This window comes from Periplaneta americana, chromosome 11, assembly GCF_040183065.1.
Source record: "Periplaneta americana isolate PAMFEO1 chromosome 11, P.americana_PAMFEO1_priV1, whole genome shotgun sequence".
In the NCBI taxonomy this organism is placed as follows: Eukaryota; Metazoa; Arthropoda; class Insecta; order Blattodea; family Blattidae; genus Periplaneta; species Periplaneta americana.
The window spans coordinates 178,731,379-178,753,194 of NC_091127.1; the positions used below are offsets into that span (position 1 = coordinate 178,731,379).

The window sequence follows — 21,816 nt, forward strand, 5'->3', positions numbered from 1 at the left end:
ATCTTGTTCCACTCTTACATTGAAAAAGAGAAAGAGGAGGAAGTGCTCTGACAAGGCCCTATTGAGACGTCTGGTCTAAAGAATTTATGCTATTGTTATTTAATGATGGTTTATAGAATGTAAGCAACATAAACAGTAAATAATGTATCTCATTAGTGTTGAGTTCATAACCTCAAACCTGGAGTAAAACAATAATGTTGAATAATACAAATTATTACTCATTAGGAAAATAGAACGGAAATTATACTTTTTTTTAAGATGGGACATGACAGGAGCGTTGCGATCGGAAAAACAACTGAGTGTCACATAGAGTGGTAGGCCTGTTGCAACGAGTTAGAAAGAGAAAGATATAGAGTGGTCATTGCGTCGCCATGATTGAAGAAAATTGAACGACCGTCGGTAATAAACTTATGCGCCCAAAACAAAGTGGGCGTGGTGATAACTGACATTAGAATCGTCAGCTGTCATAATTTCGTTTGCATAAATCAGTTAAACTGAAGTGGAAAAACCTAGTATTTCGTTAAATATGTGCTAGGAACTTAATCTAAACTTATGTACGCTAAATTTAAAACACTTGAGCTATTCCTAGAAGGAATGCTTAAAAGAATAACCTAAGCAAAATTGTCATGTAGTATGACAAGAAGTCGTAGCAAATAATACTGAAGAAAATGTTAATATTCCTAGGTTCTTTTAAATGCGACCTGCAAGATTGCCTATAAAAAGAACGAGTATGATTCGGATGATTTTATTAAATTGTTTTCCCAGTCTCTACACGTTGCAAAATAAATTGTTTTCCCAGTTTCTACACGTTGCAAAACTATTTGCTATACCATAAGATATAGAATGAAAGTAGGCCCTATCTGTAGTAAACAACCTTTACCTCCAAGCTTGTAACGTGGGTGAAACATGACAAAACACGCTTTCAGTTTTTTTGTTACAGTAAAGTATAATTATTATCGAAATGTGAACGTGAGACCAACAGCCGGCTGCTCTGTCTGAGCCTTTCAAGGGCTGTGGCACCACAGATAATTATTAGTGTATAATTGAGCACCCACGTACAATAATGGGGTAAGTAGTTACGAAATATATTCATACTTACCCCATTATTGCACGTGGGTGCTCAATTATGTTCTTTCATGTCCTTCCAGTCAAAATACCAACAACAATACGACCTACCCCAGAGTTTTGCGTTATTTTGGGTGCGAGTGTCGAAATACAATTTTAATATTTGATTGCTATTACTAGGTTTGAAACGGAATTGTAGCGGTTTTATCCGTATTTAGTTTAACTTTATTATTAGTGAACCATTTATTTGATTAATCGTTTGTCTTCGAAATAGGCCTACTTGTTATAAGCTACAGCTCATCGTCTTCTTGTATAAGCAGTAAGGACAAAAGGAGCAGAAATAAAGGATGCCGGTGTCGAAATACAGTTTTAATATTGTATTGCTATTTGTTTTTCACTGGGTCTGAAACGGAATTGTATTGGTTTTATCCGTATTTAGTTTAAGTACATTACCAGTGAAGCATTTATTTTGTTTATGCCGGGCGTTGTTACACATTCATGCATGAAAAAAAATGCTGCTAATTAACAAAACTATGGATTTAACTTCATAAAATTTTCATGAAATATGATATATCCGTTGTCTTTTTCCTTTTGACATTGCATTTATATGCAGCACACATAACAGGCATGTTTTTTCTTCGTTTTTTTGTACTTCTTACCTCCGTTATACAACATTGTAAGCAGACGAATTTTTACAAAGGTGGGCGCTTAGCTCAGATCTGCCGTGTTTCGCGGTGGCACCGCAAAGAGCGCTGTACAGGACAACATGGCCACTCTATAGTCTTCTCTTTCTAACTCGTTGGCCTGTTGCTATGGTAACAACGGTTGAGTTGCCAAACTTACCGTTCTCACGTGGCGAGTACTTAATAGCACTATGTCTATGTTAATAGCTCCCTTGGCGACATTTATTGTGCAAACAATGTTAGCATTGGTACGTTTCGAGTTTGAATCTCTGTCCATTTTTGTATTGTTTTCTTACCTTCGCGTCAATTGCCAATGAATGTTTTAACGTCACCCTTCTTAATGCAATTGCTAGCTTCCATCAGCTGGCAACATGGTAGTCCATATTGGCAACATAGCACTGTAGTTCCAAGCTAGGCCGCTGTCATGTCCCATCTTTCAAAAAAACAAATGCAGATGGCTGTAGGTCGATGGGTTTTAAGTGTGCTTAAATGCGACAGGCTTATGTCAGTAGATTTACTGGCATGTAAAAGAACTCCTGCGGGACAACATTCCGGCACATCCGGCGACGCTCATATAACCTCTGCAGTTGCGAGCGTCATCCTAGATCATATATACTAACAGATAACTCCTTTATATAGACTTTCGAGTTTGCAGTTGGAGGCCGGCTTGATATAGTTCAATAATCGTTAACAGATGGCACAACGACCAACACCATCACGAGACACGAACGCTGAACCGGTCTGGTCGGTCTAAATCGATTATTTCTTGCTTACGAGATTATCTCGTATGTACTGTCGACAACTGATGGCCATGGATAAATATTATTGGCCTATATGACCTTGGCAAGTTCGGAACGAGGGAGCTAAATATAGTTGTCACGTGGGCGAAGCGAAGAGATAAGATAAAGTACGACTTTGTATTGAATAGAATGCAATACAATCTCTCCCCGCAAAGCCAATGTACCTATATAGAATATAGAATATGTAGACCATGTTATAAAGTTATCGGTCGGCTAAATTTTGATTCGTTATCTCTTCTGTTTTTATATATTTGTCGTGAATATTATTTATATTATCAACTGAGTGTATAACATAATTTATCCGTTAATTGATATTTTACTAAGATAAATCCAAAGAACAATGGGAAATAAGGGACCAAACACTGAAAAATAAATAAAATAAGAGAATTTGACGTTCATAATTATAATGTTGTCGGAGTTTCGTTATACTTTACTTTGAATTATTTTAACTTGCACCACAAAAACGTATGAAAATTAATGTTAACATTACCTATTTAGTTATGATAGTAGTATATTGGAAAATTTGTGCATATAGCCTGATTACAATATATAAGTAATACTATCCTAACCTAAGCAATAGTAGTCTTGTTTATTTCATACATGTTCGTATAATTATACAAAAACAAGAATAATCTAGTTTGCAGCCTGTGATGTCTCGTTTACAGTATTATATAATATACATATTACGATATTTACTAGGTACTTTAACAATATATAGTTAATAATATTATAAAATATACAGGCCTAATCCATTACCAAGAAATACCCCTTCCCTCACATTTTCAATACTGTTTACCTCAAAAGGCCTTCAAACCTTAAAAACTATTAGACACTGGATTAAAATAGTCATGTTGATGTAGGCCTACAACATTACATTTTTTTGTCACTAACTTACTCCTGATCCCATTCTAACAGTTTCAGGTTTTGTAATTTGTAACAATACTAACAATATTGATGGGTCATTCCATAGTGACACACACAACATTTTCGAAGTAACTATGATCTTCACAGGATATTTAATTAAATACTTAAGAGTTTATGAAAGAGACATCACTGTCTTTTAACGTAAGCATTCCAAAATATAAACAGAAAATCTTAATGAAAAGGAATAATTAATCATGTAAAAAATATGAAATATTGTATGGTGTGACGAACATTTTCTTGCCACTTAATTTATTACCAAAATGGAAAATGTTCATATTATTGTTCCAAATGACATAAATAGTTGTTTTCCAAAGAATTAAGACACTTGTGTAGTACATGTAACTGCTGACATACTTTAATAAAAATAACAGTGCCATTAACAAATAAAATATTACGAATTATATTGTGACACACGAATATTTCTGCCAAGTTGATTACTATTTTTTTCAGATGCATATCGAGATTTATACACAGTGCCTACAGTTCTTATTATACAAAGCAACACTTGATTACACTAAAATACACATTCAGATTTAAAATGTTCTTGGTTATTTACAACCATATGTGGTGATATCTCCTGTGTAATATCATGTGATGAATACACCAATATAGGCTATCTACTTTTCCTCCCATTTGTAGTACTTTCCTTTCTTGAACATCACGGAAACTTTAAATTCACCACCACAAGCTTTTGTAACTTCCTCTGCTTATCTGACGTCTTTTTTTTTTAAATTGATTATTTAACGATGTTGTATCAACTACTAGGTTATTTAGCCTCGATGGGATTGGTGATAGTGAAATTATATTTGGCGAGATGAGGTTGAGGATTCGCCATAGATTACATGACATTCGCCTTACAATTGGGGAAAACCTCGGAAAAAACCTCAACCAGGTAACTTGCCCCAATCAGGATTTGAACCCGGGCCCACTCATTTCACGGTCAGATGTGCCTACCATTACTCCACAGCAGTGGACCGAACATGGGTTATGTACATTAATTCTTTTGACTTTCGGTTAGCTTTCTTAAGAATACGCATAAAGAAATGTAGTGTTTTCCAGGCTATCCTTGTAATATTAGTGACTTATTTCAACCAGTTTGTTACTAAAATATATACAGTACCTAAGTGTTTACTTGTGGCACTGGTGATCCATTTAATTGGTATATGAGACGAATTTAATATTGTGTTTTACAGAAGGATACATATTGATTTACTTTTGCTCACATTGATTTTAATTTTATTTGTTGCAGTCCAGTTTTCAATAACGTCAAGCTAGTTTTGCAAGGCGGTGATATAAGATTTAGCACTAATTTTTTCTATATATTATACAGTCATCCACGAATAACCTTGCCTGAGAAGTGGCATTTCTATTCAAATCCTACAATAATTTTCAGTAAATATTTTGCACCGAGAAGCTATTATACATTTAATTTTACTCCTGAGACCAGTGAAATATATGCCAATTTTATTAGAAAGGTGCATGTATAATTATCCAATAGCATGATGTTATCTGCAACAAAAACTAAAGGGCATGAAAGAAAAGAAGAAAACATTAATGCTGTGGTTCTTAGAGTTCCATTAGAGTTACACGTTCATTGTCCACTGAAAGTTGTATTTCTCTATTGAAGTGTAAAAGAGAAACTCTCATAAATTATGTCAGAAACAAAGAGAAAGGCACCACCCAAATATGTGGGATAATTAATTTAATAATGTTATTACCGGGACTTGAAAAAAGCAATCATATGTAATGGGTGGGGAAAAAAATACTTTTTAATCGCGCTTCTATAGTTCGACAATGCAGACTATTCAGAGTTTTGCCTGACAGGTGAGCTACCATAAATTCCTTGAAGTCCTAGTTATTATTGAAGCCAAATGTGTGCCTATTGTCAAGAGTCCATTTTATTTATGCTTGTTAAAACATCATTCATAGACTAGTTACCGCTTTCAGTTTTGATACTACATACATTGAAATTAATCTATTATTATTCGTCCTATGTATACATTTATATTGAATGATTCGGTCTACCTTCATAACACATCTCATCAACAATACTCGATAAAGTTGAATTAGCTTCCATGCTGCGTTGTATTTATTTCGTCATGTTCCTATAGCAGGAATATTAAATAGGAATTCCTTAAAACAGATTTATATTCACCCCTATGCCTTTATATAGAATACCAGTACATATACTGTATTTCTTAAGATTTGGTTACTTTATAAACAGTATGTTAGTGCAAGAACTCTTTTTTTCATATTTAATAATTCTGGCATGTGTCAATAAATATGCTTGAGACCTCTGTCTCTCTGAATTACTCTTTACTAACTGGAAACATATTCCAAATTTATATTTTAAAAAAGTATTAAAATATCCTCACAATTTAGAGCATAACAATTCCCGAAATAATCATCCTACATTAAATTATTAAGATAAAAATGATTCAATCTATCGCTTGTAACAATACCTTTATGGTCCTAATAAATTAAGAAATAATTTACATCCAACAGATTTATTTTAAATTGAGTTAAGGTACAATAAAATTTCATCAAGTTTCAAACAAAGTAATTCCATCTTTCCAACAGGGGGACAATAAATACTTAAAGTAATGCTAAACTCGAAAAACTTATTGATGCAACTTAATTTCATATTCTATACCACTAGCACCAAAAAAAAAGTATCCTATTGTTCATACTGATTCAAGAAGAATAGTTTCTTAGTGTTTGTCCATTCCACTTTTTTTATTGTCCTTCCCATTTCTATTTCTCTCATTTTTAGTAGGTACTTCACATGTAGTATATATTTTATTTTAATACATATAATGACCATGAAGATAAAATGGATTTGAGGGAGGTGGGGTATGATGATAGAGACTGGATTAATCTTGCACAGGATAGGGACCGATGGCGGGCTTATGTGAGGGCGGCAATGAACCTTCGGGTTCCTTAAAAGCCATTTATAAGTAAGTAAGTAAGTAATGACCATGAAGATATTTGGATATGTCTTACAAGATTCTTGCTGAAGACCATTGTGGTAATATTCTGCCGCATCTGTAGTTTGTACATTTCGAAATTTTCGTGCTTCAGCCCAGAATTCAGGCGGGGGGAGGGGAGGTTGATGTGCCAATGTAGTTTTCCAGAATATAATAATATTCAAAACATTCTCTAATAGGAGGGGCCTCTGATATTAGCTCTGCAAAAAATCTGATACCGGTACTTCTGTTGCTGGTAAATAAGAAAGAACGAAATATAAAAATTTTTAACCACTTTCGAATTTCAGGTGCTTTGTGTCTCAGCTGCTGGTTTGATATACTGTTTGTTTCCTTTAATTTTCCAGAGCAAAAACTGTCCTAAGCGAAATTTACACTCTGTAATTTTAACACTGGGAACATTTATTTTGGCAGCATTGTGTGATGCTATTTCATAATATAACAAGAGCTTTGAAATGATTAACTGCTAACTACTTACCTGGGTGAAGCGGTTCCTGTGATTTCTGAAGTGAAAACCGTCCAATTTACAAGGAATTTTTTTGTGGAGATGCAGTTGACTGTATATGCAAGGTGTAAAAGTGCCTAAACTAACTGACCCCAGTGCTGTCATGGAGGCCACACGAGGCCATATATCGTATGGAACCTACAATTTTTTTTTAATTAATCGTATGGGGAAATGAAAATTTTGTCTGTAAGGAGCCATACGGCATATGGTGCCTAAGTTTTGTACGTGGAGATCTATACAGATCTTAGATCATCTCTTCCTGTTCCTACTGTACCTATTTTGTTTGATGTTCATAAACAAAAATTATCCACCTCTTCAGCACTGGAATCCAGAATTATATAAAATGATGGTTGAAAAACAAGAAGTGCTGCAAATATACACTCCAAGATTCATCGAGACAAGTGTGCATCTATGGTGGTTCTACATGGTGTATTCTTTAAATCAAACTTGTACAATTAAATTGTAAAGCAAAACAATTTATTTACTTCTTCTTTAATATTAAAAAAAAATAATAATAATTAAATGGCAATTGGAGAGATAGAGAGAGGAGAGTAAAATATATTTCAAGGGAGAAAACAAGGGGTGGGGTGTATGGCCAAGAAAAAAATTATCATGACAGCACTGACCAAACCTAACCTATTACAGACTCATGTATGCAAGGTAAATAAGCGGAGTATGAAGGAAACTACCTCAGCGCTAGTTTAACTCTTATAGATGAACTATGTAAGTGTCAATATTGTCTCAAAGGTTTCTGTGTAACAAACTTCATTTAGAAATGTCCATCTGCGATTATGTTAACTGCAGAAGAAGGAAGAAATATTGTCGTCATATGAAGTTACTCAAATTTCCAATTAAGGACAAGGAAAGGCTACAAAAATTATTTTTGATTTCACCCTTATAAATTGAACTATTTTCACTTCAGAAATCACCGTAACTACCTCAGCACTAGTTTCAGTAATTTAAGGACCAGTATAAAGTAAATTTGATTAAAGTGAGAAAGAAATTCGTAAGGGAGGCGGTCAGGAAGGATTGAGATTGTCTACTAATTCGTTACAAACAACTATTATAGACTATTTCATTTGACTAACGATGATTTGTAGAGAGCAAAATACCTACAGTAGGGTAAAGAATCTAAATCAGTATGTTTATGAGAACGGATATAAAAGTGTCAGGAAAATAACAGAATTACCGTATATTGCAATTAACTCTGCATTGGCAGAGAAACCGCACAGGGTATCGTAAATCTGTTGAAAATTAGAAAATTGTGTAAAAAAATGCATTCAGAGCGAATTTTCCAGCCTGATAATATCTCGCCCACGTTATGGACATAATTCAATACCGTAAGACTGATATGAAACGAATACTAGAACAATTTGTTAACCAAAGACGATGTTCAGTAGTTATTTAACAACATACAGAGCAAATAAAAACACAAACGCATATTCTAGCAATAGTTCAGATGAAAAGAAAATGATTAGTACGACCGCTTATTTGTAAAAAGAACACTGCCAGCTGTGTAGCCTACATGAAGCAATATATCAGGTCTACGTTATGAACACGTTGAATTTAATGTGGACGAGAAATGTACAGTTATTATTTATCTGCTTCAATATCGCATCATATAATACACCTGTAAAATGAAAACGTGTAAGGGGAGGGAGTTGTAATTCTTCCCCTTTCGGATAAATTTCAGAAGAGGGATACCTGCTTTTCCTTCATATTCAAAAATTGTAATCTTGGTCACACAAAATAAATTAGTGCCTTTTCGTGAGCATCATGATGTGCATTCAACAAACGCAGACAAATCTGCTCTTTTTAGTATTTTGTGATAGTTGTTGCTAGGGAGATATTGTATACTGAAAATTAAAAACAATTAGATATCGTACATCAAATGATGACAGATTTTATATTGAACGCAAACAACATTATATCAGCCATGTACCAAAATGTCATCTATGTGTGTTGATGAATTTGGGTAAAACAAGCTTCAGTATGCTACAATTTAGCGACACATCAGTGTCTTATTGTAACATAACCTCACATTACAATGAGAAAGAAATTTGGAGGTGGCATGACGTAAAAAAGTCTTCCCACAGTCGTATTACTCTATGTACTTTTCAGGTACTCTGCCATCTAGTGTTTGTTATCGCAAGCTCATTTCTCGACACTAGCGACGCATAGCGTCCGTTATTTTCCAGTTGCGTCCAAATTTAACATAAGCTTGGCTGATCTGTTTTATATATGATCTAGGATAAAACATAACATTTGAACATAGATGGCTGTTAGAGCGGAAAGTAGTGGGAAATTTTAGCGGAAAATAGAGGGAAACTATAGCGACAAATAGAGAGAAATTAGATCGGTAAGAAGTGGAAAAATGGAGCGGAAAATAGAGTCAAGTTAGAAAGTAAATTGGAGCGAATCTGAAACTGAGCGATGGTAGGGCGGAAGTAGCAGAAATTTAGAGCGGAAAATGAAGGGAAATTAGAACGAATCTAAAACTGAAAATAGAGAGATATTAGAGCAGAAATTTTTGACATTTGGAAATTTGAAAATGTTTGAAATTTTGAAATATTTTACATCGTCACAATATTTGAATATTTGGAAATGTTTTGAGATTTTGAGAATGTTTAAGTTTGAAATTTTCAAAGTTTTTTAAATTCTGAAACTTTTTTGAAATTCGGAAATTTTTTTAAATTTTGATAATTACATATTACATATATTTAAAATTTTGAAAATATTCTGTGATTTGACTAGTATTAAACATTTTTAGAAATTTTGAATTATTGAAAATCTTTTGATATTTTGAAATTTTTTTAAATTTTGAAAATTCTTTGAAATTCGGGAACTTCGAAAAAGTTTTGAAATTTAGACAATTTTGATAATGAAATTTTGAAATTTTTGAATACTTAAAATTTTTTAAATTTGGAAAAATTCTTGATATTTTGATTAGACTAGGACGTTTAGGCTACACTGCAGTTCTAGACTAATGTGAGAAAATATTTGGCTAAAATAGGAGTAAAAGTGGGTTAATGTCGAACTAACGTAGAACTAAAAAAGAACGTTGGACTAATATAGGACTAAAGTTGGACCAAACTGGGACTAAAGTAGGATTACTAGACGCTTTACCTACTGCATCTGGTCTACTGGCAATAATTTCGCCTACTGATATTTTTCTCACATTTCTTGTACTGTATTTTAGCCTACTGTAATTTTCCCGAAAGGTATTTCACCTAAGTCAGTTCTGTACTACATCTACTGCAACTATTACTACCACTACTGTTTTTATGTACTGGATTTGACACTTGTTGTATTGTTTTGTATGATCTATGTCTTCAAAACCCTGGTTATAAGTTTATAAAATTGTAGTTTGGAAATCAAAATGACAGCTGAGTTCATTCCAACATTAAGAGGAGCCAATCAACTATCCAACTGCTTCCTTACTACCTACAGTGCAGAAACCCAAGAAATGGGCCATCGTCAGGAAAGAGCTGTGCAATGGTCGACCTGTCACAGAAGGCAAAACAGTCACAGTTCTGGAAACCAGTGAACAGAACCATGCAACAAGTGTGGAATCCGTTGCAGAGTATGTCAATAATCGCGAAGAAGGTATATCGGTGTTAAGTAGGTTATTTTACGACGCTGCATCAACATCTCAGGTTATTTAACGTCTGAATGTAATGAAGGTGATAATGCCGGTGAAATGAGTCCCTGGGTCCAGTACCGATAGTTACCCAGCATTTGCTCATATTAGGTTGAGGGAAAACCCCGGAAAAAACCTCAACCAAGTAACTTGCCTCAACCAGGATTCGAACCCGGGCCACCTGGTTTCACGGCCAGATGCGCTAGCCGTTACTCCACAGGTGTGGACTATCGGTGTTAATAACAGGCTACATACAACATACAGAGGATAATGAACTTGTAGAGTACCTCATCGCTTGAGATAACACTTTTACAGTACATTGTACACAAATTTGTTCCTTTGGAATAGAATTTGCATTGTAAACTTTCAATTGTAATTAAATTTGAAAATGTTAGCTCTAGTCAATAAAATTGTTCTTTATTTTTTATAACTTTTTTTTTTTTTTTTTTTTTTTTTTCACATTTGCATACCAAAATTTAAATGGTATGCAACAGTAGGCCAAATTAATGTAGTACAGCTATTGTCAGTAGACCAAATGTTTTTTTATTTTAGTTGGTTATTTAACGATGCTGTATCAACTACTAGGTTATTTAGCGTCGATGAGATTGGTGATAGCGAGATGATATTTAGCGAAATGAGGCTGTGGATTTGCCATAGATTACCTTGCATTCACATTACGTTTGGGGAAAACCTCGGAAAAACCCATAAGTTTCCAATAGTTCTAATGCGAAATTAGAGTGGACAATAAATTCAAATTAGAAAGGAAAATTAGATAGAAAAATAGAGAGAAATATAGAGGGAAATTATTTCGGAAAATAGAGGAAATCTAGAACAGAAAAGAGTTGTTAGAGCGTAAAATAGAGTGAAATTAAAGCGCAAATTAGACCGAAATTAAAGGGCAAAATAGAATAGAATTCGAGCGAAAAATGGAGGGGAAATTGGAGCGGAAAATAGTGGGAAACTAAAGCGGAAAATAGAGAAAAATTAGAGCTGAAAATATAGGGAAATTAGAGCGGAAATAGAGTGAAATATAGCGGAAAATAGAGCGAAATTAAGGCGGAAAGTAGAGAATTAGAGTGGAATATATAGGAAAATTAGAGCGGAAAATACAGTAACGGTAGAATGGAAATAGCAGGAATTTAGGGCGAAAATGGGAGGGAAATTAGACCAGCAAGTCGAAGGAATCTAAAACTTTAGACAGATATAAGGGCGGAAACAGCAGAAAATGTTTCCTTTATTTTCCGATCTAATTTCTCTCTATTGTCAGCTATAGTCTCACTACTTTCCCTCTATTTTCCGAACTAATGTTCCTGTTTTTTTCCGCTCTAATTTCCCTTTAATTTCCGCTCTATTATCCGGCTAATTTAGACTCTAATTTCAATATATTTTCCGATCTAATTTTAATTCATTTTCCACTCTAATTTCGCTCTAGTTTCCTATTTAATTTCAGTCTATTTTCCCTGTATTTCAATCCAATTCCATATTAGTTTAGTCTTTCTTTTGTCGTTACACATTCTTTACTCAATTTAGCCTCTGTTTAGCCCTAATTTAGTCCAACTTCAGTCGTACATTTGTCCTACATTAGTCCGAATTTAGCACACTTTTGCTTTAGTCTATACTTACGTAGTCAACACAGTCGACCTCGGTAGCGTAGTCGGTACAGCGCTGGCCTTCTATGCTCGATGTTGCGGGTTCATTCCTGGCCCAGATCGATGGCATTAAAGTGTGTTTAAATGCAACAGGCTCATGCCAGAGGTTTACTGGCATGTAAAAGAACTTCTGCAGGACAAAATTCTGGCACACCAGTGATGCTGGTAAAACCTCTGCAGTTGCGTCGTTAAATAAAGCATAATTTTATGTAGTCAACACCTGTCCTAGTCTACTCAAAATCAAGATTTTTTTTAATTAAAAAAATTATCAAATGAAGAGTTCACGGGAAAAGCGATGAATGTCACATTTCTGTTAAGGATTACATAATGATCTAATTGAGTCTATAACTGCAAGATGTAGTGCTGTTTCTATAGAAAATAAAGGAAAAAGGATTACTGTATTCGTGGTGATAATTCTCCTTTTTACCATTTTACATAAGAACAACATTAAATTTCGCAGTGATCCATTGAATTAGATAATGACATCAACCTTAAGAAAACTGTGACATTCATAGTTTTTCCCGCGAACTCTTCAAATTATTTCGAAATTTAAAAAAAAATTCAAAATTTCCAAAATTTTAATATAAAAATTTCATGTCTTCAAAATTATCAAAATCATTTGTGAGGATATGGGAAGTCTTCATAAATCTCTCCTTATCCATACAGAAGTGAGATATGTTTCTCACGGAAAAACTTTAAGTACACTCTTCAAACTTGGGGCTGATGTGATGGCTTTCTTCATTGATCACCATTTCGAGTTCGAGGATCGTTTGAGTGACAGATAATGGCTCTTGAGACTTTCCTATTTAGCTGACATTTTTATCAAAATGAACGAAGTAAATGTATCATTGCAGGGGAAAAATGCCAATATATTCACTGGAGCAAATAAAATCAGTTCCTTCAAGAGAAAATTGCAGTTATGGATGAGAAGTCTAGCCGGCCATGAATTTAAGAGCTTACCTGCAATGAAAGATTTCCTTGACGAGAAGGGAGAAACTCTCCGAGAATTTGATGAAATCAATGAAGAATTTGTAAATCATTTAGAGGATATGCGTCACACTATAAGTATTTTATAGAAAAGGAAAGTGAAAGCAATTCTCAAAACTTGTGGCTCAAAAATCCATTTGACATCGGAGAGAAACCTTCTTCCCTAGCTTCTGAAGAATACAAAGCATTACTGGAATTGACATCTGATTCATCCCTGCAACTTCAGTTTAAGAATCTCCCTGTGATGGATTTTTCGCACAGCCTGAGAAGAGAATACCCAGTTTTATCAAAGATAGCTATTACAATTCTACTTCCTTTTGTAGGTACTTACCTATGTGAAACTGAGTTTTCTGTGTATACATCTATCAAAACTAAATATCGAAACAGACTGGATGCAGAACCAGACATGAGACTTCAGTTTTCCAATATTAAACTCAATATTAAAGAAATATGCAGGCATAAACAACAAAAACACTCGTCCCACTGATCTATTTCAAACAGGTGGTTTTCTTTTTCTGGAAAAGAAAAAAAAAGATTAAGTACCTGAATTTTTCAGTGTGAATTACAAAACAGTGTTAACAATGTAAGTGGACTTAATTTCATTTATACTTGTGATATATTTACTGATCTTTGTAACAGTAGCAAATACATTTCAGAAACATTTATAATTCTTTAAATACCGAGTGTGTGTAATATGTGAGTTCGAAAAACATGTTTAATGTTAGTGGTAAAAATAAGCCAGGATTATTAATCTTCGTAATAACAGCAAATACAGTTCAACATTATTTATAATTTTTAAATATATATAATCCTCTGACTGATATGTACATCTATTATCAGACAGTACATCTCACTTGACGATGTGTGTCAGAGGAAGAACAATTGTTTGTATGCATCTGAAGTCTGACTAGTGTATTATGTAGCTAGTGGGCGAAGTATGCAATGGAGGGGAAAGGAACTGGCCACCCTACCCCATTATCTCCTGGTCTAGTTGCCTCATAAGTGGTGACTTCTTGGTATCACTTGTGAGGTTCAGACCAATCTTTGGACAGTTGACCAATGTATATAATATGTCATCAATAAAAATGTGTAATGTTAGTGGTAAAAATACATTTGGTAATTTAATATTTGTCTGTAATATATATATTAGTGATGTGTATGTATGTATGTATGTATGTGTACATACATACATACATACACACACACATCACTAATATTCAAAGTTTTATTTTGGGTTTAAAAGAGTTCCGTGGATAGAAAAGTTTGAGAAACGCTGGTTTAGTGTAATTCAGATTTAATTTAATGTATTTCAATTTTAATTTGATGCAATTCAAATTTAATTTAGTGTAATTCAAATTTAATTCAATTTCAGTTTAATTTAATCCAATTCAATCGAATTTTAATTTACAATAATTCAAATCCAATTCAATCTTATTCAATCCTAATTTAGTCTCAATTTAGTCTTACATTAGTCTTTCTTTAGTCCTAAGTACCATCTCACAGGAAGAAAAGGTTAACAACAAATATATTACACATTACATATACCACGGATTGTTGGTAGGCAGCAGCACTGCAACAATCATCCAGCAACAAATCCTTCGGAGTTCTGGAGAAGATCTTTAATAATTCTGTACCTGGATTCTATTATTTATTTTTTAGAATAAAATTACGGTTTTCTACAGACAATACACTTGCCTTTGCATTGGCATATCTACATTCTCTGCACATGTTACTCATGACAATCGATGATATAAAGGAAAAGGCAGCTTCTTTCCACAGTTTTTACCATTTGGAGAGTCTAGAGGCAGAGTTGGAACTTTGGTGCAAAATATACATGGGTCATTCAATAATTAGTGGCAACAATGTTTGTATGTGGCGCTATCAGCGGTAAATGATGCAAGCTGATAACAATGAGAAATAAAGGCATCTGATGTGTGTTATCTGTAAGTTTGAAGACAATAATCTCATTTATAAGAGTAAATCCACCAGATTTTTTTAACAGTTTTATTACAATTCATTCTTATATCATTCTGATTACAAACACACATATAGCACACAATATTTACTAATTACTGCAGTTTCAAGCTTACAAATACTATTACATCTGATAAATCCATTTCAACTTCAGAATTTTGACAGCAATACAAAATGTAGTTTTGAGTATTCACAACGTTGTACAGTAATTCTAAAAAAATATATGTAAATAAAGATACATTCACAAAACTGGATAAAATTGGAATGTGTATCCTCTTCAATTTTAAGAAGTGACTGTGCTCCCTTGCACCATCTTGAAGTTCACAACATAATTTAACACTCCACCAATTTTCGTAATACGCATTTTGACAACAAACTTCTAATATTTTTTAAATAATAAAAAAACCCTGTCATCAACCCCCCCTCCAAACATGTCTTTGGTTTATCTACACAGAGCAAATACGATATATGTTATGCAACATATTACATTTTCATTCAAGTATGCAAATTTGAAGTATTAATTATATAAATTACAATGTGGTTTCCAGAGGAAACCAACTGCCACTATGAAATAATTGAGATAAGGGCAGCCAAATTTATTTTCTTTTTAAATAATTATAGTTCTATGATAAGTTCATATGCCATTCTAACAATCTTCGGTAACTCCACAACAAAACACGAATGAAGTCACTAGTAAAAGAAAAATGAACTATTTCTACAATCTTTTCCATTAAGAAGGTGCAAAATAGAGTTTCTAATTATCAAAGTTCTTTATTCATTCACATGTCCCTGTCATTGTTCGTGAGGCACAATAGGTAAGAGTTTCCTACTACTGATGGTACCAAAAAAAAAAAAAAGAGAGAGAGATAGAGAGAGATTATACTATATTTTTTCATTTTCTAAAGCATTCACCTGCACCTGTCTAGTGTTGTCTGCATACACAGTGAAGTTCTTTAAAATATATTCTATTTCTCTGAAGCTATGTTATGGAAGAAATGAAATTTTAAACTAGTTTTACATCCGCACCAAAAGTGTAACACTATATCTAATGCATGAAATATAAATGTTTCCTGCTGGGATTTACATTGTAGTTTCAACCAGGCTTAGTTTGTTTCCTGAAGGAACTATGTAAGTTTACTGCAGCAAATACTGTATTACCTTCAGATAATCATCAGTAGATCACAATATATGTATCATCCTGCTGTTGGTTGTAATGAAAAAGTCCTATAAAGAAACACTGAATCTAGTGTGTGATTTTGTTAATATTTGGAAGTCTTTGCAGGGATCTTACTTGAGTCATGAAGGTTAACACCAGCAAATGTCTTTGTTACTGGAAATACTACTAGTAAGATACTGTTCAAAAATTTTCGATGTATATATGAAGTGCGTAGTTAGCACATACATTAACTCATATGTCCTTAGTTGTAATCATTTGAAGTGGCCGTGAAGAGACTTGATGTGAAAAGCAGACAGAGGGTCTTGAGTGTGTGATTTCAAATTTTACATATGTAACTGATTACTTTTAAAGATACTGTTCAGCTGGATAAATCATACAATCCTCTTTGCATGAAAGAGATATTACTAATGTGTACTGTGTGTGGTTGAAGCAAGATTAACAACCACTGTGGTAAAATGTACCATAGGAAAGCTCTGATGCTATATTCGATGATAGTTGGTAAGAGGTGGACCAGTCACGAAGGAAGAGTGAGATGTACCAGGTACACTGTTGTCAGCAGGAGAATTCAGAGGACAAGTGTCCAGAAAGGCTTCGGTACGTTCCCGTCTCTGAGACATCACCCCTGAAACAGATAACCAGCAATAATATTAAATATACATTTACTTTACGAAATTTTATTACAGAAATTGTTGCATAAATAAGAATATTAAAAAACTTTATTTTTTATCAATTTATAATTAGATCCAGCCTTCAAGTATTTACACATTTAACTTCATTACTTACACGTTGAAAGAAAGAAGTAACATAAATAAATATGAAATTCTGATCAGGAATTGATCTTACAACACAGAAGATTACAAGTAATACAGCCACTGGCAATGTTTCCATTGTAAAAATTATGTCATGTTAAAAATATATATATATATATATATATATATATATATATGCAGTAAGAAGCAACCACATACTAAAATAAAGATACGCTTAAGATATTCATAACTATCACTTTTTTAGACTGTATTGTATAGAGTCTGCCAATATTGACTATTTCTGCACATAACCTAAGCAAAATGTATCTCAACTCAAGAACAGTCTCAGTCAGGCAAAAGTGTGCTAGATATGATGAGACTTTCATGGTGTTTATTTAGTGTGCTACGAGGTTTTTTGATATTTTCACTGTCATAGATGAGTTGAAGTGGGACACTCAAGTAAGCCAGAATATTATTTCCTGATCCATTCCTTTGTGTTACAGGTTCAAATTTTTGTAGTCTGTTACTTTCTAAAGATAATAATCTGTTGCTGAAGATAGGGACAGAGACTGAATATATTTGGTATGAGATTCATCTATACATGTTTTTAACATTTGTTTTAATTGACGGGATGCTTTGTTACATGTGCATTTATCGTTAGATTGCCACAAGTGTTGCCAGATGCGACGTAGTCTGTGCTTATCTTCTAGTTTAGCCATTATATCAGCTGGATAAGTGATTCTTTTTGTAACTTGATTAAAAGGTATGGATTCCCATGCAGCTTGATGTACAGTGGTTGTGAGGTATTCTACTGGATGTTCAGTTCAAAATGTGTCATGGCTCGCTGTATGCCGTCATGTGGCTAGCCGATGAGCCTAGAAAATTCAATCTTCCTACACTTCCGCAGAGGCGTATTACCTATATGCCAGCAAAGTTGCCTAGCAAGTACAGCGTTCATTCTGAAGACTACTTACCGATACGTACGGTAACACCGGTAGTGGCAGGAATGTGAACTGTCGGGATATGGGGAGAGGGTTAAGACGATTACTTACGTATTTGTTGACATTAACTTCGACGGTCAACATGGACACGGAGCATTTGATTTGTATTGTGGAATGTTGCCGCACGCAATCGATGATAACAAATACCCTGCGACGACTTGCCCGCGCAAAACACAGTTCGAAAGAGGTTATGGTAGCACACAGACCATAAAGACCGCCATCTGTTGCTACAATGTTCAATTTATACCATACACGTTCTCAAGTTCAGATTGAACGCATTGATTATTAGGCAATTTCTCTGACATAAAAGCTGAAACTCGCTTCAAATCGCTGACTCACAACAGTGATGTCATGACACACTTTGAAATGAACACCCAGTATAGCTTCATCTATTTCCATGCTATCTTTGAGGAATATATTGGCGAATAATTTTTTATTTACAGCTTCACGGAAGTTTTCCCAATCTATCAGGTTATTAGTTAGCTTCGGTGGAATACTTTGATGAAACAAGGAAGAATTTAGTGTCAATAAAAGGGGAGAATGGTCCGAGGATAGATCATATTCTTTACTATATTAATTTTCTCTGAAGATATTCCTTTTGATATGAAAAAGTCTAGAATATCTGGAATTTTGTTCATCTGCAGGCCATTAAGTTGGTTGTTTCAAGATTTAGTTCTTGAACTGATTTACAAAGATCCGATCATCTTCATGTGTTAAGAAAAGATCCCCAATGCTGATGCTTGGCACTGTAATCTCCGTCTGCAATAAATCTCGTCCCAATGGATTTGAAAAATGTCGTACATAATATTGTAGCAATAAATTATGTTTAGGTAGGCAGTATATGGCTGTAACCACTAATTGTCCACAAGTATTCACTGATAAGTTTGTTACCTGTTCTATCAACAGTATTTAAAAAATTTCTATTGCAACATCTGAAACCACTGTTGTCTGAAATAGTACAGGATTTTCAATTTGGATTCCGTGAATGTCACTCAACAATAGAACAAGCACATCGAATTACATTGCTATTGCTCTGCTGTATTTCTTGATATACAAGCATTTGACAAAGTTTGGCATATTGGTCTTTTATATAAAATAAAATTATTACTCCCTCATCCATATAATCTGTTGCTTAAATCCTACTTGAGTGATCACTATTTTAAAGTAAAGCTCAAAGATGAGCTTCCTTCTTTTCATAGTATCAAATCTGGAGTTCTTCAAGGCAGTGTCCTAGGTCCTATTCTCTATATATTTTATACATATGATCTACCAACAACCAATAACATATCAATTGCAACCTTTGCAGATGATACAGCTATTCTTGTCTCACATGAAAATCCTCATCTAGCTTCACAGCATCTTCAGGATCATTTAGATCTAATACAGCAATGGCTACACTGGTGGCATGTTATGATAAACTGTACTAAATGTAGGGTTCAGAGCCCTAGTGGGCCAAGTGCCATTCATTAAAAACGGAGAAAGCAAGGGTTAAAGTTAAGTGAATATCATAATTTAATAAAGATTGACATATTTAGTTTTAATGTGTATACTTTATATTACTTGCTACATGTTTCCATTGAATTATGATAATAACTTCATTTTAACCCTTGTTTTCTATGGTTTTAGTAAATGGCGCTTGGCCCACTATGGTTCTGAACTCTTCAATCAAAACATGTCATGTTCACTTTAAGGGAACGAACAGGTGAAAAATGTGGAAAAATGGAAAAAAATACAAATTTTTGTTTTTATGTTCATAATTTTATTTAAACCTTCTACTTTCATAATATGGCCTCATTTTTTATTTGGGAGCCCTTTAAACCGTGTCACATGATGTTTAAATGTCTGCTTGCACGTGCTTCGTTGCCCTTTAAACGAGCTGTCAGCTCTAAAGTTTATGTTGAGCTTTGTAATTTGAATAAAGCGGGCTAGTTTTTTTTCTGGTGTGTATCTAGTGAAATTAAGTTTGTTGTCACTCCTGAATATACTATCAGCTTGCCTGTCAGCCCTGCAAATACTTCGTTTTGAAACTGAACGGCAAAATATTGTTTGTGGACCGTTTCTTCTCGAGTTTGTGCGTTTGTACGTGAATATTCATACTTGTTTTGCTGATTTCGTGTTATTTAGGATGTTATTAAAGTTTTACACTAATTTTGTATTCAATTAGTTGTATATATTAGTGTGAATAAGTTAGTATAAGTGCATTAGGTTAGGAATCGTCACAATAACATTCAAGACCACGTGTATAACTCAACATTTAGCATTTTAGGCATAGTTTTAGTTTTCTAAACATGAATAGACTAAGTGACATTCATAATAAGGGCAAGAAACGATCAAAATATGCTAATAGGGCTAAAAATTTAGCAAATATAAGGTGGAAGAATGCCAAAACTATTGTGGAATGTGTGCAACAAGAAAATGTGTTAGGCCTAGTTGGTGATAATGAAGATCAAGTGTCAAAAGAAACAAATAATAAACAAAGTGCTAGTGAGATAAAGTTGATAAAATATGGCAACTTGCAGGAGAATTCAAATATAAGTGCCCCCCAGTGTAGTGAAGACTACACATTAGTGCATGTAAGTTTGTGGAGTGAACTGTATAAAGGAGTAAAATGTGGTGAATGTGGAATGGATAGTGCAAAAGCTGAGCTTACTGAACCATCAGGCTTTGCATTTAAAGTGATAGTGAAGTGTTATAATTGCAACACAGTGTTGAATGAAATGTATACAAGCCCTAAGGTAGGTAACACTGAGTCAACTCGACCTCCCTTCGATGTAAATAGGAGAATGGTCAACGCCTTTGTTACCATGGGAAAAGGACACTCTGCTATGGAACAACATTGTATGGCTATGGGTATGGCAGGTTTGAGCTCACCATCCTTCAACTCTCACCTGATAAAACTGACGGAAGAAAACAAACTTGTTAGACAACATGTGTTGAGAAATGCTCACTCTGCAGTTAGACGAGCTCACATGGAAGTGGACAGTTCTATTAGTGATAGTGATGTTATAAATATTGGTGTGTCATACGATGGCACATGGATGAAGCGTGGACATACATCAAAGTATGGTTTAGGTTTAGTCATAGATATTTTAACAGGGCTAGTGTTAGATTTTGAAATAATGTCAAAATATTGCAGTACTTGTGAAAAGACAGAAAAAAAAATGGATGTTGCAAGTGACGAATATAAACAGTGGTATCAAAGTCACAAAGATGCTGGTGTTTGTGAGAAAAATTTTGATGGATCTTCAAATGCCATGGAGATGAAAGCTGCAGAAATTCTCTGGACCCGGTCCATTAGGTTGTGTAATATGAGGTACACAACCTTATTGTCTGACGGGGATGCAAAAACACACCATCACCTTCAGCAGCTTCAAGTTTATGGTGAAGGCATTGACATTAGAAAAGAAGAATGTGTGAACCACGTTGCTAAGAGAGTAGGTAAAGGTCTACAGAATATTGTTAGGGAATGGAGAGGGACAGATTCCTCAATCGGAGGCAAAAAAAAGGGAAGTCTGACTGCAGAAATGATACCTCGACTGCAAAATTACTACAGAAAGGCCATTATTGATAATATCCCCGATGTAAACAAGATGAAGAAAGCCATCTATGCAACACTTGACCATGCAATGTCCACGGATGACAAGCCCCTGCATTCAAGATGCCCTAATGGTGAAAAGT

General features: G+C 34.2%; 1 protein-coding gene across 4 annotated transcripts in view; it reads right to left on the reverse strand.

Moving 5' to 3' along the window:
- Positions 1-15,626: 15,626 nt before the first annotated feature.
- Npc1a (Niemann-Pick type C-1a) overlaps positions 15,627-21,816 on the reverse strand; it is a 150,100-nt gene continuing 143,910 nt past the window's right edge. For 3 of the 4 annotated variants that reach the window (XM_069840564.1, XM_069840562.1, XM_069840561.1), the window contains one exon: positions 15,627-17,010. In XM_069840564.1, coding sequence (XP_069696665.1) covers positions 16,941-17,010 — 70 coding nt within the window. In that variant the 3' untranslated portion in view covers positions 15,627-16,940. The remainder of the gene's footprint in view (positions 17,011-21,816) is intronic. The other variant, XM_069840565.1, reaches the window with a different exon arrangement.